Genomic DNA, 13792 nt, shown 5'->3' on the forward strand with positions numbered 1-13792 from the left:
CAAATGCATTAAAGGTAAAGTAACAAGTCTTTGAATTTTTCAGGAGTAAAAAGTAGAGGTGCTTGTGCTAAAAGTAAAAAGTTGTCAGTAAAATAAATGGTCCGGTCAGGTGCAGATACCTGAAAAGTCTGCTTAAGTACCTTAATGCCATACTTTGGCCCACAATGCTGTGATTAACCAAAGACAAAACTTACAGCAGGACGAACTGTTACAGACTTTGGCATGATATCAGCTTGAAGTGAAACGTTATTACACTTGACATGTTCAAGCACTTTGTCAAACATACAAAATTGAGGATTTCAGATTTCATAGAGTACATATAAGTCACTATACTATGTTCTTATTACCTTTAACACATTATGAAAAGGTGCTTGTAGTAAACTTTTCCCGAAGTTCTCACAACCAATGGTTTTTAACAAAGAATTAAGGATCAGAGCTGAATCATACGTCGAGAGTCAGTGAAAACATGCACGTAATATAGAAAAAGGACAAAAAGGAAAAGATTGGTCTTAAAATTTCTTATTTTTATGTGTTTATTACCTAATGTGACAACAAAGTATGGGATTGTTTCATAAGGGACAAGAAAGTGACGTGTAAGTCCTGGAGGCAAACGTTGAACCATTCAAAGCTTAAAATGTGGCTTTAAGCTTTTGTAATTTTCTGCTCTGTAGCAGACTAAACAGTACAAATTATAACATTTTTATCTCAGCTTTGCAACCCCATGCCATTATGTAAAAATGAATATAACAAAAAGATAGTGACAATTTGTCAAAGTAAATATTTGGTCATAGGCAGCTTTTTATTTTAAGGCTCCACAGAGCAGCGACATCATTTGACATCATAAACTATAACATTTTTAAAGCTGTTCATAATACTGCGAGGAAACTAGACTTGATTTCATATTTTCCTTTAGAGTTTTTCAAGACAAAAAAACAAACAAAAAACAAACACAATGTCTTCTTTTGGTGCTGTAAGGCAGAGTGGTGACCCAGATGCCCTTTCTGACTTTAACCAGGTGTCCTGCTTGGCCTTTAACATGCCTTATCTGAGGCACGACCCCTGCTGAGCCCGGCCCCGTACCCTGCCATTTCCTCCCAAACATTACGAGCACTGTATCATTTCCCTGTCGCCAAATGACTGGCTAGTTGCTGTGCTGTGCTAATGGGAGGAAGAGAAGGCAGATGAAGAGAAACTACAGGAAGAACGGTTCTTCATTTCCCCCCCTCGTGCAATACAATACACAGAATCAATCCTCCAGCCTCCATTTGTCTGTCTACAGCCACTTTGGCTGCAGGGAGAAATTAGGAGCAGCACAGCCGTTATTAGTGTTGAAGAAAATCTTATTTGAGTAGATAAGAGTTTGACGCCCCCCACCCCTTCAGAAAGAAACAACACCGCGATTTAGTTGCAGTAAATTAAGCGTCATAATGTTATTTTATTTTTAGCAGATAATATGGCACCTGTCTTATTTTTTTAAATCTCCTTTAACACATCTGTTTTTTCTCAGTGTAGTACATGGCCTTAACCTTGACTCTACCTCATATCCCTGACATACATTAGACTTTAAATCATGTGAATCACTGCAGATAAATAGTAACACCCCAGACATGTATCCATAACTACAAACTTTAGTCTGAACGTCCTCTCGGTTTGCAATTAATCCTGATTAAATCCATTTAAAACAATAACCTTCTACTTAAAATGACTTTCTTTAGCTTTGTTTGTCGCATAGTAGGTTCATCAGATGTTAACAGAGAGTGGAGGCAGATAAAGGATGGGTAATCTAATGTGTTGCTTTCTCATACAAAGCTATCAGTGTCTTTCAATGGGTTTTTCCAACGAGTTTGGCTGAATGAATTACACTAGTCTGTTAGTATTCTGCCTCTGCCGTAGAAAAGGTCAATGTCAAATGCACCTCATTTAAAAGTCAATAGCAACCATGCACATCATCTCCTGGGAATTCTGTCCAGGATCCCCTCCAGACAGCATTGTGTATCATTCAGTTAGTAGAGGGCAGCCAGAGAGCTTTTTTAATCTTGACCTTCCAATAAAATATGCTCCCCATCCAGAATTACATGGTCTAAAATGGAGACATAAGCTCCCAACAAATCACACCCAGGCTCAAGGGAGATGTTCAACAGTGTAGGACATGAACACAACAGGTTTAACATCGGCTATCTGCTTTTACTTGTTTACTTTACTTTATCTACAACATGCAGGATATACACACTCAAATACTGACAACACAAATACAAGATTAGAAATGTGTTAAAGTAACTAAACATGGTAAAACTATAATGACACATAATCCAATACTGTTTAAAAACATACTGCTCTTACACTGCAGTAATACTTGAATACTGAATTTCACACAGACAGCAACAAAGCCACTCCAGCTACAATCCACTTGGTAGCTGGCTGTTTGGTTCGGAGGCGGAGGGTCCACACATAAGTGTGTCCACGCTGCTTGGTGCGGTACACTGGACACTCAAAAGTGTTACTGATGTCCCGCTCCTCTGTGGGCACAGCTCTAACATACAGCACAGGCATGGCCGGCGTCAGTTCTCTCAAAACCGCCTCAGAGATGACTCCAGCCTGAGTGTCCCAACGTGCTCCTAAAGACACATGTTGCACTGTGGGTTTGACCAATTATACTTACAAGACAATAATTTTACCAAGACACAGGAAGCAAAATACTGTGAAAAATCTATATAATTTGAGTATAGCAGGATCTACTGCTGGGTTAATTATTCCGACCTTCCATGAAGAGTCCGTGGATGTAGGCTCCTTCCCGTGGAGGATGCCCAAAGTCGTCCTTCATTTTCTTTGTTACATCCACGCTCAGGGTCATCTTGTCCAGGGGCCACTTGTTTTTGCGAGCAATACTCTGCAGCACAGCTGTAAAATATGACTCTATGTTAATATTTCTGGTTCTACCGGTGCACATATGGCAATATTAATCGTTGTCTTCGTTTAGTCCTCACCGGTAAGAAAGGACTGAGGGTTAAAGAGCCCCGAAAGCCAAACAACTGCAGGTAGGACAAAATCTTGAGTCCAGCTGTCGAGCTCGTGGCAGCTACACATTAGATCATTCAACCTAAAGAATAAATAATTGTTAATAAAAAACTAGGAAGATCATTAATAGAAGCTTTTAGAGTGTGCCTATAAGGGATTATTTAAGAAGTAAGAAAAATTAGCATATAATAGGTTGACTCATAAGTTACCACTGTGCCAGTGTTTTAGTGGAGGAATAAGCCAGTCTGGCCCAGGAGTCTGGGAGCTGCTCCATGAACAGTGCAGACTGCAGATTCTCCATCCTGGAGGAGAAAGTGAGTTCGCCCTGTGGACAGAGAAATGCTTTTTAATGCTACAATAATAACAGTAAAGCACCTTGCTGGCAGTCACTGTGTTTATGGTACCTTCAGACCAAGATCCAGCTCATGAAGGGACTTCTTTATCTCAACTAACAGAAGATTCATGCGCTCACACTCCTGAAAGCAAACTAAGGTGTACGGGTTTCGCTCTGTTGTCTTTGCCATAATCTCTGCCATGTTATACTCCTCAGGAAGCTTGTCAAGGATGTCTTCAATTATTGACGTGACCTAAGAAATACAATAAACTGGGATAGTGATATAGACAGGTCCCTGCACCCTCAGCAGTTTTTTTTCCCTCCCCCATAATGATTCTTTCTGCATGCAGACCTTCTCCTCTGTGCTCTGAGCTGCTCCCTCTCCTCTGGAAGAGTTCTGTGGCTGCAGTTCCAACAGAGCCTTTAAGAGGTTGTCTGAGGTGACAGTGAGGCACTCAAGCTCAGCATTTGGATGGAGACCATACAAAGTGGGATTCTCGGAGGGGAGATGTTCGTCAATATAGTGGTGGTAACCAGTGTAGTCCAAGAACGGAGGAGACAGGAACCCCGGACACAGAGAGAGATCCATTTCAAACTAGGAATTGAAAATTCATAACACAAAGACCAAAAAAATTAAAATTAAAAAAAGCTAAGCATGTATTTTATATTTTAATATCATGGACAATATACAAGTGCAAGTCTTTTCTTGCAGGCACAACAAAACATTCTTCAAAATGCAGATTCAGGAAAAAGTACTGGAAGAGAAATCTTCAAAAGAAAAAATATATGAAATAAACCCTAAATAGTATCTGTCAAAAAAGCACAATGTCTAAAGAAACAGAAAACCTAGACTGGTATTACATGCAAAACTGCAGTTTAGTATTTCACCCCCAGGGGGCACCCTTTACCTTGACAACAACTCAAAACAGCTACACAGCTATGGATTAGCCTGTCATCATAAAATTGAACACAACTCCAGATAAAAGTTTGTACCTAAATAATGAGCAGATGTTATTAAATGAAGTGAAATACATTTCAAAAGTGACACTTTTGTTTATAAAAAAAAATAAATAAAAAAATAAAGAAGATGTGAACAAATTAGGCTACATCACCTCTGCCTTACCATTTTAGGATGCATAAATTCCTGCAGGTAAGTTTTACACAGTCTTCTATCCCAGACATCAGTAATGTGTCCTCCATACATGATCTCTCCAAACAGATAACACAAGTCCTCCCAAGGCACCTGCATGAACTGCAATAGATGTTATTGACTAAAATCATATTGCAAATATAAGACACGAATGCATTGTGGTAGGTTTATTAAAATTATTCCCAGGGTTCATTTTTGTTCTCTTATAGAGACATGTTTCTATTTTCCTGATAAAAAAAAAAAGTTTTTTTTGTTTTCAAACTTCAAGCAAACAACCTCCGAGATAGGCTACTTTTCATAATGACAACAGTAGGGAAATATAGCAAAATTATGTTTCTTATACACACTGATCTGAAGTGCGACAGAAGAGTCTTTTCCACAGCGGGAGATTGTGATCCGTGAGGGTGAAGGAGGAAGAAAAGAAGCTGTGATTCATAACAAATTACAAAAGCTGTAGGTTCACAATCATTTGTACCTGTATTGTTTTGCAAATTGCTTCCTTCATCAGCTCTAATTGCAGTGATCACTTATGTAGCGTTGTGAACTGTCACATTGGCTGCATGTAATTACATTTAGGATAACGCTTCATTGCCCTCCTAATGAATTCTCTGTATACGCACATACAGGTTACTGTTTGGTTAACATAATGAAGGACATTCGTTTTTGGAGGGCAGAATACCTGGGAGACATAATTGGTTATGACCAGAGTAATAGGAGTCCTAAGAGCAATGCATTAGCAGTTGTGAGGGGAGCAGCACCTTAAGAATGGATTTTTTGTCTATGTGAAATAAAGCTAAATTACAGGTTGCGTGTTCATAGTTATAAGAGAAGAAATGTGGAATAAAAAAAGATGGGAATGAACATTTTTCACAAATAACAGTGGGACAAAAGATTTCAATAAGTAATTGGAGACACTGCAGTAATTCAACATTACTGTCTGTTAGAAATGCCAATGCTAAGTACCATTATCATTATAAATTTAGCCGGCAAAGAAGGTAGCTGCAAAAACAAATTAAAAGTTGTATTACAGTAATCGAAATGCTAAATTAAAATAAATAAAACTTAAAATGTCAGTTTAGCTGTAGAAAATAGTGCTAAACATACTTTTGTGTTGGTCTCTAAGTAGTTGTACAAGACATTAGCTGAGATTGTTAGGTCCCCCGTGCTGAAGGGGTAGTTGTTATTCCACCCTTGTGGGCCAAATTTACGGCGCTCCGTTACACAGGAATGAAAAAAGCAGAGGGAGAAGAGCATCGAGTTGAACTCTTGTTCTCTGGAGCACATATCCAGAGTGTCCTGAAAGGAGAAAGAAAACAAGTGAAGATTTCAGTGACTACTACAGTCGAAGCATATTAGAAATAAAGCATATTTTCCATTTTACCTGGCTGAAGTTGCCGAGGGCTGCGTGCAAGCTGGCATTCATTCCATTGGGTGGCTCGTTGGTGATTTTGATGGCATTTTCCAATATGCCTCTGGGGATTACATGCTGCTCAGGACATGGCGCGGGTTCTCCGGTGATGAAAACCCGATAGCTGGGGTTACTGTCCACGGCTGTTGTCTCCAGAAGAACATCCAAAGAGGGCAGCCACTGAGCCACCAGGTGTACATTCTGAGCATCAAAATAAAGTAGAATATGTAACAGGTTGATAGAATTTGTGCGTAAATTTTATTTCATAGTAAATGCCATGAAAACTGTCTCTCTGTGTTCTGATCTGAAACCACTGATTTACTTGGCTACAGACTTTGCCTTAAAGGAGCCATTTAGTGAGCTGATCTAGGCAATTATGGTTTTTATTGAACCAAATTTATTTCCCCTGCTCCGGGGGTTAGATAATATCATTAGGTGCTTTATAAGCCAACTGGAACTGCTGCAGTCATTGAATAATAGGATTCCCTACCTGCAAAATGACCCAGTGTCCATGTTTAGAGGCATTTTTGAGAACCCTCTCAGCCATTATCTCTTGTCCCTGTCCCAGGGACACATTGTGCAAAGTTCCCTGGTCAATGGAAAATCCCAGTTTTAAACCTGCACACAAAGACAATTTTGAAAATCTGAGCATAAATAACAATACAGGATTTGTAACTAACAAAGAATATACATCATACCAAGTTTCTCTACATCTCTGAGTGGATCCACTCCAGGTGAGAGGATGAAGAACACAGGTGTTGGGGGACCGCTGTCTTCAAACAGCCTCTCAAATTCCAGCCTGGCACTGTCCACATACTTAGCTCCCATGCTTTCCTCTACAAATTTCCTGCCAGGAGACATCATCAAAAGCTCAGTTGTGTACAATAACTAGAAACACAAATGTGCTTTAGTGAGTTTACTCACCTTAGTGTGTAGGTCATCCGATCAGGGCGAAGAGCTCTCAGGATAATCAGCCTCTGGAGGGAATTCGTATTCTTCCAGTCTTGAGGAAGCCTTTCATTTTCAGGACAGCTGGACTCAACTATCTTCCTCCAGCGATTCGGTGAGCTCTCTATGTCTCTGTCAAGTCCACTGAAGCCCTCAATTGTAGAAATTGTCTGCAACAAAGAAACACACATTGATACTTCACTTAAAAAGAGTGAAAATATGAACTTTTCATTTGTCGAATGTGTCATCTTAATATTTACTGTACCTTAATGGCCCCCCAGGCAGACATAGAGAGGAACGGCACTGGACTAACTTTGCTTGCCTCCACGGGATAGCGCAGCAAGAAGTCTAATTCCTGCATATCAATCAGTTTCTCCTTGAGCTGAATCTGAGGAGAAGTACCAAAAGCAGTTTATTATGAGCTCTCTGTTATTGATAGAATTTCCACGGCTACTGAAATAAAAATGGGAAAACTCAGGAAATGGTGCTGGGTAAACTTTTACAGGCCTCTGAATGTGAAATAGCCACATGAAGGACAGCCTTCAGAGTGCCACAGTTTCCAAGATGAAAACAGTTGGTGCAATGACAGATAATTGCATTATGCCATCAGAACCAGCCCCCTTGTCAGAACCAACTGTGTGAGCAGCAGCCACGGTGCAAGGTGTGAGAGGTAATCAATAGCAGCGTATGGTATTCCTGACTGCTTTTAATTGAAGTTAATGTGGGGGAAGAAAAGTACTTTGATTGATGAGGATGACAGGAGGCCCCACCTCTGAGGCGGTCCTGAGTCCCTCACCTGGAAGGCAGTGTGTGACAAGAAGGTTAACTTGTCTCTCTCAAACAGGCCCTGGCTGGTGTACAGGAATACAGAATAGGTGATGGCCTCACTGAGGGAGCAGACTCTGGTCCTCACATCCTCATCCCATTCGGCACGCTCCATTGCTTTATTAAACACCGAGTTAAAGGTCTGGAATGCAACAAAAACGAGGACACCATGTGTATGCAAACAAGTTTTTTTGGACTGACATCTGGTATAGAGGGACATGTTTAAGCTCATTTTTACATAAAGATAAATAATAATTGCAAAAACCACAAAGCGATATCTGTCCTCTAAGAGCACTTCAGGGGTAAACGTTTCACCTTGAGAGAAAACTGGTACATCAGGTTAATCTTGCTGAGGTTGTCGATGATAAAGAAGAGGAGCGATGCTCTCTCAGCTGCTGGGCGGTATAGTTCTCGAGCCTCGTTGATCTTTCTCTCGTTCTCTCTGGCCTCCGCCACCTGTGAGTTCCAATTGCACAAAATGAGCTATTAGGCTCTCAGTCATGCTCCAAAACCCTCTCATTACACTTATTCCTAACTACACATCATTTGCAGCTAATGCAATAAAATGAGGTGCTTGCTGTTTATGACATTCAAAAAAAACAAAAAAACAACCGAGTGACAAAAAAAACAACAAAAAGAAAAATAGCCTTACCTTGCATTGAATGTGAGCAGCTGTAGTCTTGGTATTCTCAAGTTGCTCCACCAGAAAAATATCCCCTAGAAAATTACCATGGGCTGCAGAGAGGCGATTCAGCAGGTCATCTTCAAACCTTCTCAGCTCAATCTTGAAGTGGTTCTGCTGCGTGGTCAGCTTCGTCTTGGAAAATGTACTCAGAACAGTTCAAAACTGCACATTTTTCCTATCAGGTATTAAGGATTATCATGTAGACAAAATGCTTTACTCGAAAAAGAATGTAACTTTCATCTGTGGATTACCTTTAGTTCCTCCAAATCAGGTCTCTCCCGAGAGACTACCTGTCCCAGCAGCTGCTCCTCCAGGCCCTTAGGAGTCACGGTGAAGTTGATCAGGGTGGTCTGGGCCTGGAGCTCAGGAGGGAAATGTGGATTGGCCAACTTGGTGTGAAGAATGAGTTTAAAATTACTGTTGTAAGTGCACTCCTTGCCTCCAATTAGAATGTACCTGGATAATAGGACCACAAATATTTTTATTTATTTAATCTGAAGGACAATGAGGCCTCAACAGCATGTTGGTTATTTAGATTATAGAAGTAAGTGATAAAAAGAAGACAGCCTGGTATCGTACCCCCTTGTTAGACTTGTTACCTGGCAGGAAGTGTACTTAAAAAAAGCAAGCCATGATTATGATGAAGATGGTCTGAACTGCACTTCTGTTTTTGCCCTACAACTTTAGTTTGGCTCCAAATGTCACTTACCCTATAGACAAATATTCTTGAGTAAATATGAAAGATTATCATGGCACCAGCCAATATTTATCTGTTCCTGCATTTCAATTAAATTAGCAGTGGCTTGACGAACCTGGTGGCTTTTCATTTATCTCTAATTACCCCTTGGATGTCAGGCAAGGCCCCAATTTTTATGGCACAGGTTCCTCATGGCCTGGGTCTGGTTCAACTCTATATCTTCACAAGCCAGAATTAATGTACTATTGATAGAACCATTACTCCACCAAATTAAAGTCCTTGCTGATGGATTGGCTTGTAGTCTTCCGTCAGCCATGAAAGGAATAATTAGTATTCATTACTTCACACTCTACAACATTCCAATTATTAATGAACTTCAGCTGTGGAGACCTACGAGATCCATCATGGCCGCCCCAGCAGGTTGTATTAATCATCGACAGAAACAAGCGTGTGGGTCATCTACAAGGGATAAACTTATAATCAGATTTACTATGATGAATTGTTACGCCTGGACAGACAGGGCTTCAAAAGACGCTCGATGAACATTCGCCCGAATATTCAATATTCATGGTCTTACAAATATCAGAGCAAGAAAGATGTAAACATTTCTGAGTAGGAGATCAAAGCAGGACGTCAATATGTCGTATTTTCTATTTATTCTGCTGTTGCTTGTCCAGTTTATGGAATTTACTGTATTTTTCTTTGGTAACTGAGGTATTTGCAGAGCAGCTACTTTAGTGACACCAGTGGTTTGGAAATTTTCACCAGAATAGTGGTCGTGTTTGAAAAACCGAGTTTGAAATCAGAGAGAGTTGTCCTTTTTTTAATAATAATAATAATAATAATAATAATAATAATAATAATAATAATAATAATAATAATAATAATAACCACCATAAAAAGTCACCATATCGTCGTAACAAAGCTTAATTATTAGTGAACTACAAATGCACGAGTATCACCGCCAAAAGAATTCCCAGGGGCGATGATTTTGCAAAAAGATTTGACTGCTTCAAATTGATATTAACTTAATTGGTGGCTTTTTAGAATAGCCATTGCTTACAAACATTAAATTGTTAATTAATTAAACTCTGGTGATTACTAATAATAGTTGCTAATATTAGTAAGTACTAATTTTATAATGATTTTATTTATTATGAGGTTGTGTATATTATTATGTTTATGCCAGAAATTATATAGTTATAATGTTTTATGTAAAACATCATTACTGAGTAAATAAATTCTATATTTAAAAATGGATGTAACCACTTTGATGACACACACAAGTTAGTAAACTCCGATTGTAAAGCCTTGGACTTGACATTTTTGCTCTCTGCATATTGATTTTCTGAAACTACACAAGACGGAGAGGAGAGGTGGAACTAAATGAGAAACTGAACATAGTGCACACACATATTGTAGCGACCTATTATAATATCCTGCTTTATCCTCCTCTTTGACTCTAATGGGGACCATAATTTACCAAATTTACTTGATGTTGTGTCACATTCAGCTCGTAAATTCATCAGGAAGGTGTTTACTGAGGTTACAGACCAAAGGAACCAGAGGGTAATTTTATACAAGTGGATATTTTCTTCTTTTCCAACCAGAAGTTCACTTGCTGCTGGCCATTAGAAAAAACTCCAACACTAGCTCACTTTTCAGACCTGGAAGCTAGATCCATCACTTTCAAACTAAGGACTATTACAACACCAAGCCAAAGATATAAACATCCAAATGTTTAACAAAAAACAAAAAAAAACAAAAACAAAAAAAAAACAAAAAAAACCCCACAAAAATTAACAAATTTCAGTGAAATATGCATTTCTTGCTTTGTATGCTTAAAACAGATTCACACTACAGCCAATAAGGCACATCTGTTCATCAAGGAAAAGCTTGACTAAGCCAAGACTGCTAGAATGCAGCAAGACCAGACAAATCAGTAATTAATTTAAGAACTAAACAGTTCACTTGTCTCCAGTGCTTCACACATACAATAAAGCAATACCTATTATACTTATTATATTCAATTCAGTTTTATTTATATAGCTCCAAATCACAACATCAGTTGCCTCAAGATGCTTTATATTGTAATGTAGGCAGTGACCCTACAAGAATACAAAGAAAACAGAGAAAACTGCAACAATCAGAAAAACCCTTATGAGCTAGCACTTTGGCAACAGTGGAAAAGAAAAACACCCCTTTAACAGGAAGACACCTCCTGCAGAACCCACATAATTTCCTTAGGGATTAATAAAGTATTCTGATTCTGAATCAGATTCAGAACCAGGTTCCCGGAGGGGCAGCCATCTGCCACCACTAGTTGGGCTGGAATCGAGGGTCTAACTTAGTGGATTTATTGTTGGATGTGAGTCCTGTTTGTGTGTGAGAGTTGTTATAGTACTTGAAAGTAACTCTAACCATGACTATAAAGACACTGTATTGTTTAGGACACTATGATATACATTTTCTTTATATGATATTAATTTTTCATTTTCAGTAAATAAATTTAAATAGCAGCACTATTTGACAAACTTAATGATATAATTCACAAATATGACCCCACTCTGGTTAAAAGAAATCCAAATGTAGTGTAAATGTATAAATTAGTCCACAATTGCTCTAAAGGTACAGTATGGAGACAAATACGAGCAAACCACCTACAGTTACAGTGTTTAGTTAGGTTACTGAAGCTGACTTGAGTCTTTCATGGTGATAGACGACTTATGAATTTATTATGTTAGATGCCATTTTTCTGTAGGAGACAGGAGTCTTTTTACATAACCATGACTGTGCCGAATTCAGCCTTTACGCTTAGGCTAAGCTGTTCAATATTCATTGCACCTAAAGAATATGAACACACAAATATACATCCATCACCAGTCTTGAGGGGCCAATCAATACGTTGGCCTTAGGGATTCAGGCGATGTGCCGCAAAATTCATTTATAATCTAAAGAGCAGGCAATAATAATGCATTCAGACATGTCTTACTGGTGCTTCAAAGCTCAGTGAGATTCAACCATCTGGCAAATGTGCTTCTATTGTCTCACACGACAGATGCATTGGGACAAGTTGTGGGTATATCGACTTATGAAGGAACGGTGATGCAAAAACCGCATATTGATTTAAAGCATTATTTGGCGTGCAACAGCACCAATGCTACGTAACAGAGCAGTAGTGGGTTTTTTTAATGATCTTTGCAAGCTAAAAAATGCTTAAACGTGTACTGTTCATGTTTTAGTACCAACCTTCCTTGTTTAATAGTTTTCCTGCTTAGTAGAGGCTCCAGAACCGGGTCTACCTTTTCTGGCAGGTTCTCTATCACGACAGTTTCCCCAAAGACAAGAGCTTGTTCAATCACATCTAAACAACTGTATAGAAAGAAAAAAAAACAAGAAAAAGAAACATGACTGGAGCTGCAAATTTTTAAGTTTCATGAGCACTCACTGACACGAGTAATACAATCACACTGTGACAGCAAAACTGACAATAATTTACCGCTTCTCACCCTTTCTGTCCAAGCTGCACCACCCTCAGCTCTGACGCTAGCTGATTTCTGATCCACTTGATGCCCTGCTGCTGTGGGTCGATGATGAGTGGCCAACGCTCACTGGTGGTCAGGATGGCCGCGTTCTCAATAGACATCCTATCATTTGGCAGACCCTGGTTATGCCAAGCAGCCACGGTGGCATCATCTGTAAGCATGAGGACTGGATCCAGGCCGTCTGTCAGGGGTACAGAGACCTGGAACAGAAACACAGGAATGATGTCATTTTGGTTCAAGCACTGGTGGCTGTGCACTCCAGTTCAGACTCAGAGAAAGAAGGATGGTAGTGAAAGTATGTTGCTTACATTCAGAGATCTAAGGAAAGGAATCCACTTGTTGTTAAAAAGCTCCACACGATACTGGCTGGTAAAGTAACCCATGTAGGAGACAAATGCTGACGTGAGGAGCACATCACCACACAGGGTTTTCTTTTGCTTTTCAAACTGGACAATTTTCAGGGACCAGCGCTCCTTCTCTGACTATAAGACACAAACAGCAAGCTTCAATATCATCTTTAAAAAATACACACAAAATACCAAAGAGAGCAGTCCATCTCATGACCATTTACATCAAGAAGTAAACAATCTGTGCTTCTGAATTATGTGCATCCTAGGCAGCTTCCCACTGCTCACATTTATCATGCAAACTAAGAAGATGTAAGCAGTAAAGCATACAACTGCAATTCCCTTACAATAACTCTGGGTGTTTGGCTGTAGATTCACTCGGCATCAATTTAGCATTCATTTAAACCTTCAATACTGTGACTGTGACAGCCTACAACAATAAATCACGCATGGCATTTTCTTACAAGGGGCTGTGGATCTAGAATATGTCACATAATAAATTCTCAGACAGTTAAAAATCACTATAATTTTACTCTAATGTATTATGGATTGCCTGTAATATCACTCAGTCTGGGGTGAGACATTGTTAATTTCCAACAGCTGTTGAGGCTTTGAGGTAAGTTAATGATTAAATATAGACGGCCTGATTTATTAGTCTGTACACTATTGCTTCCAGGTCAATGCCATAAAGACAAAACATTTATCTTGATATGCTTAAAAGCCAAACCGTTCCATGCAAACCGCATTTATTTTCTGGAATAAGGAAGTCGAACTTGCAAAATGGCCACTGAAATGACCATATTTTATTTCATATTAGCATCCATAAAGATAAAGATTT

General features: G+C 39.2%; 1 protein-coding gene across 1 annotated transcript in view; it reads right to left on the reverse strand.

The window, feature by feature from the left end:
- Window positions 1–515: 515 nt before the first annotated feature.
- The window catches only part of LOC113032181 (dynein axonemal heavy chain 11), a 42280-nt gene continuing 29003 nt past the window's right edge, over window positions 516–13792 (reverse strand). Inside the window, exons 63-82 of the mRNA XM_026184890.2 lie at window positions 12916–13089; window positions 12572–12807; window positions 12312–12434; window positions 8617–8821; window positions 8333–8497; window positions 7996–8136; window positions 7652–7822; window positions 7121–7243; window positions 6832–7025; window positions 6606–6754; window positions 6398–6525; window positions 5881–6108; window positions 5604–5795; window positions 4473–4601; window positions 3702–3944; window positions 3420–3602; window positions 3225–3340; window positions 2985–3097; window positions 2758–2898; window positions 516–2615 (exon numbers count right to left, since the gene is read on the reverse strand). Coding sequence (XP_026040675.2) covers window positions 2368–2615; window positions 2758–2898; window positions 2985–3097; window positions 3225–3340; window positions 3420–3602; window positions 3702–3944; window positions 4473–4601; window positions 5604–5795; window positions 5881–6108; window positions 6398–6525; window positions 6606–6754; window positions 6832–7025; window positions 7121–7243; window positions 7652–7822; window positions 7996–8136; window positions 8333–8497; window positions 8617–8821; window positions 12312–12434; window positions 12572–12807; window positions 12916–13089 — 3402 coding nt within the window. The 3' untranslated portion in view covers window positions 516–2367. The remainder of the gene's footprint in view (window positions 2616–2757; window positions 2899–2984; window positions 3098–3224; window positions 3341–3419; window positions 3603–3701; window positions 3945–4472; window positions 4602–5603; window positions 5796–5880; window positions 6109–6397; window positions 6526–6605; window positions 6755–6831; window positions 7026–7120; window positions 7244–7651; window positions 7823–7995; window positions 8137–8332; window positions 8498–8616; window positions 8822–12311; window positions 12435–12571; window positions 12808–12915; window positions 13090–13792) is intronic.

The sequence above is a fragment of the Astatotilapia calliptera genome, chromosome 11 (assembly GCF_964374335.1).
Source record: "Astatotilapia calliptera chromosome 11, fAstCal68.1, whole genome shotgun sequence".
In the NCBI taxonomy this organism is placed as follows: Eukaryota; Metazoa; Chordata; class Actinopteri; order Cichliformes; family Cichlidae; genus Astatotilapia; species Astatotilapia calliptera.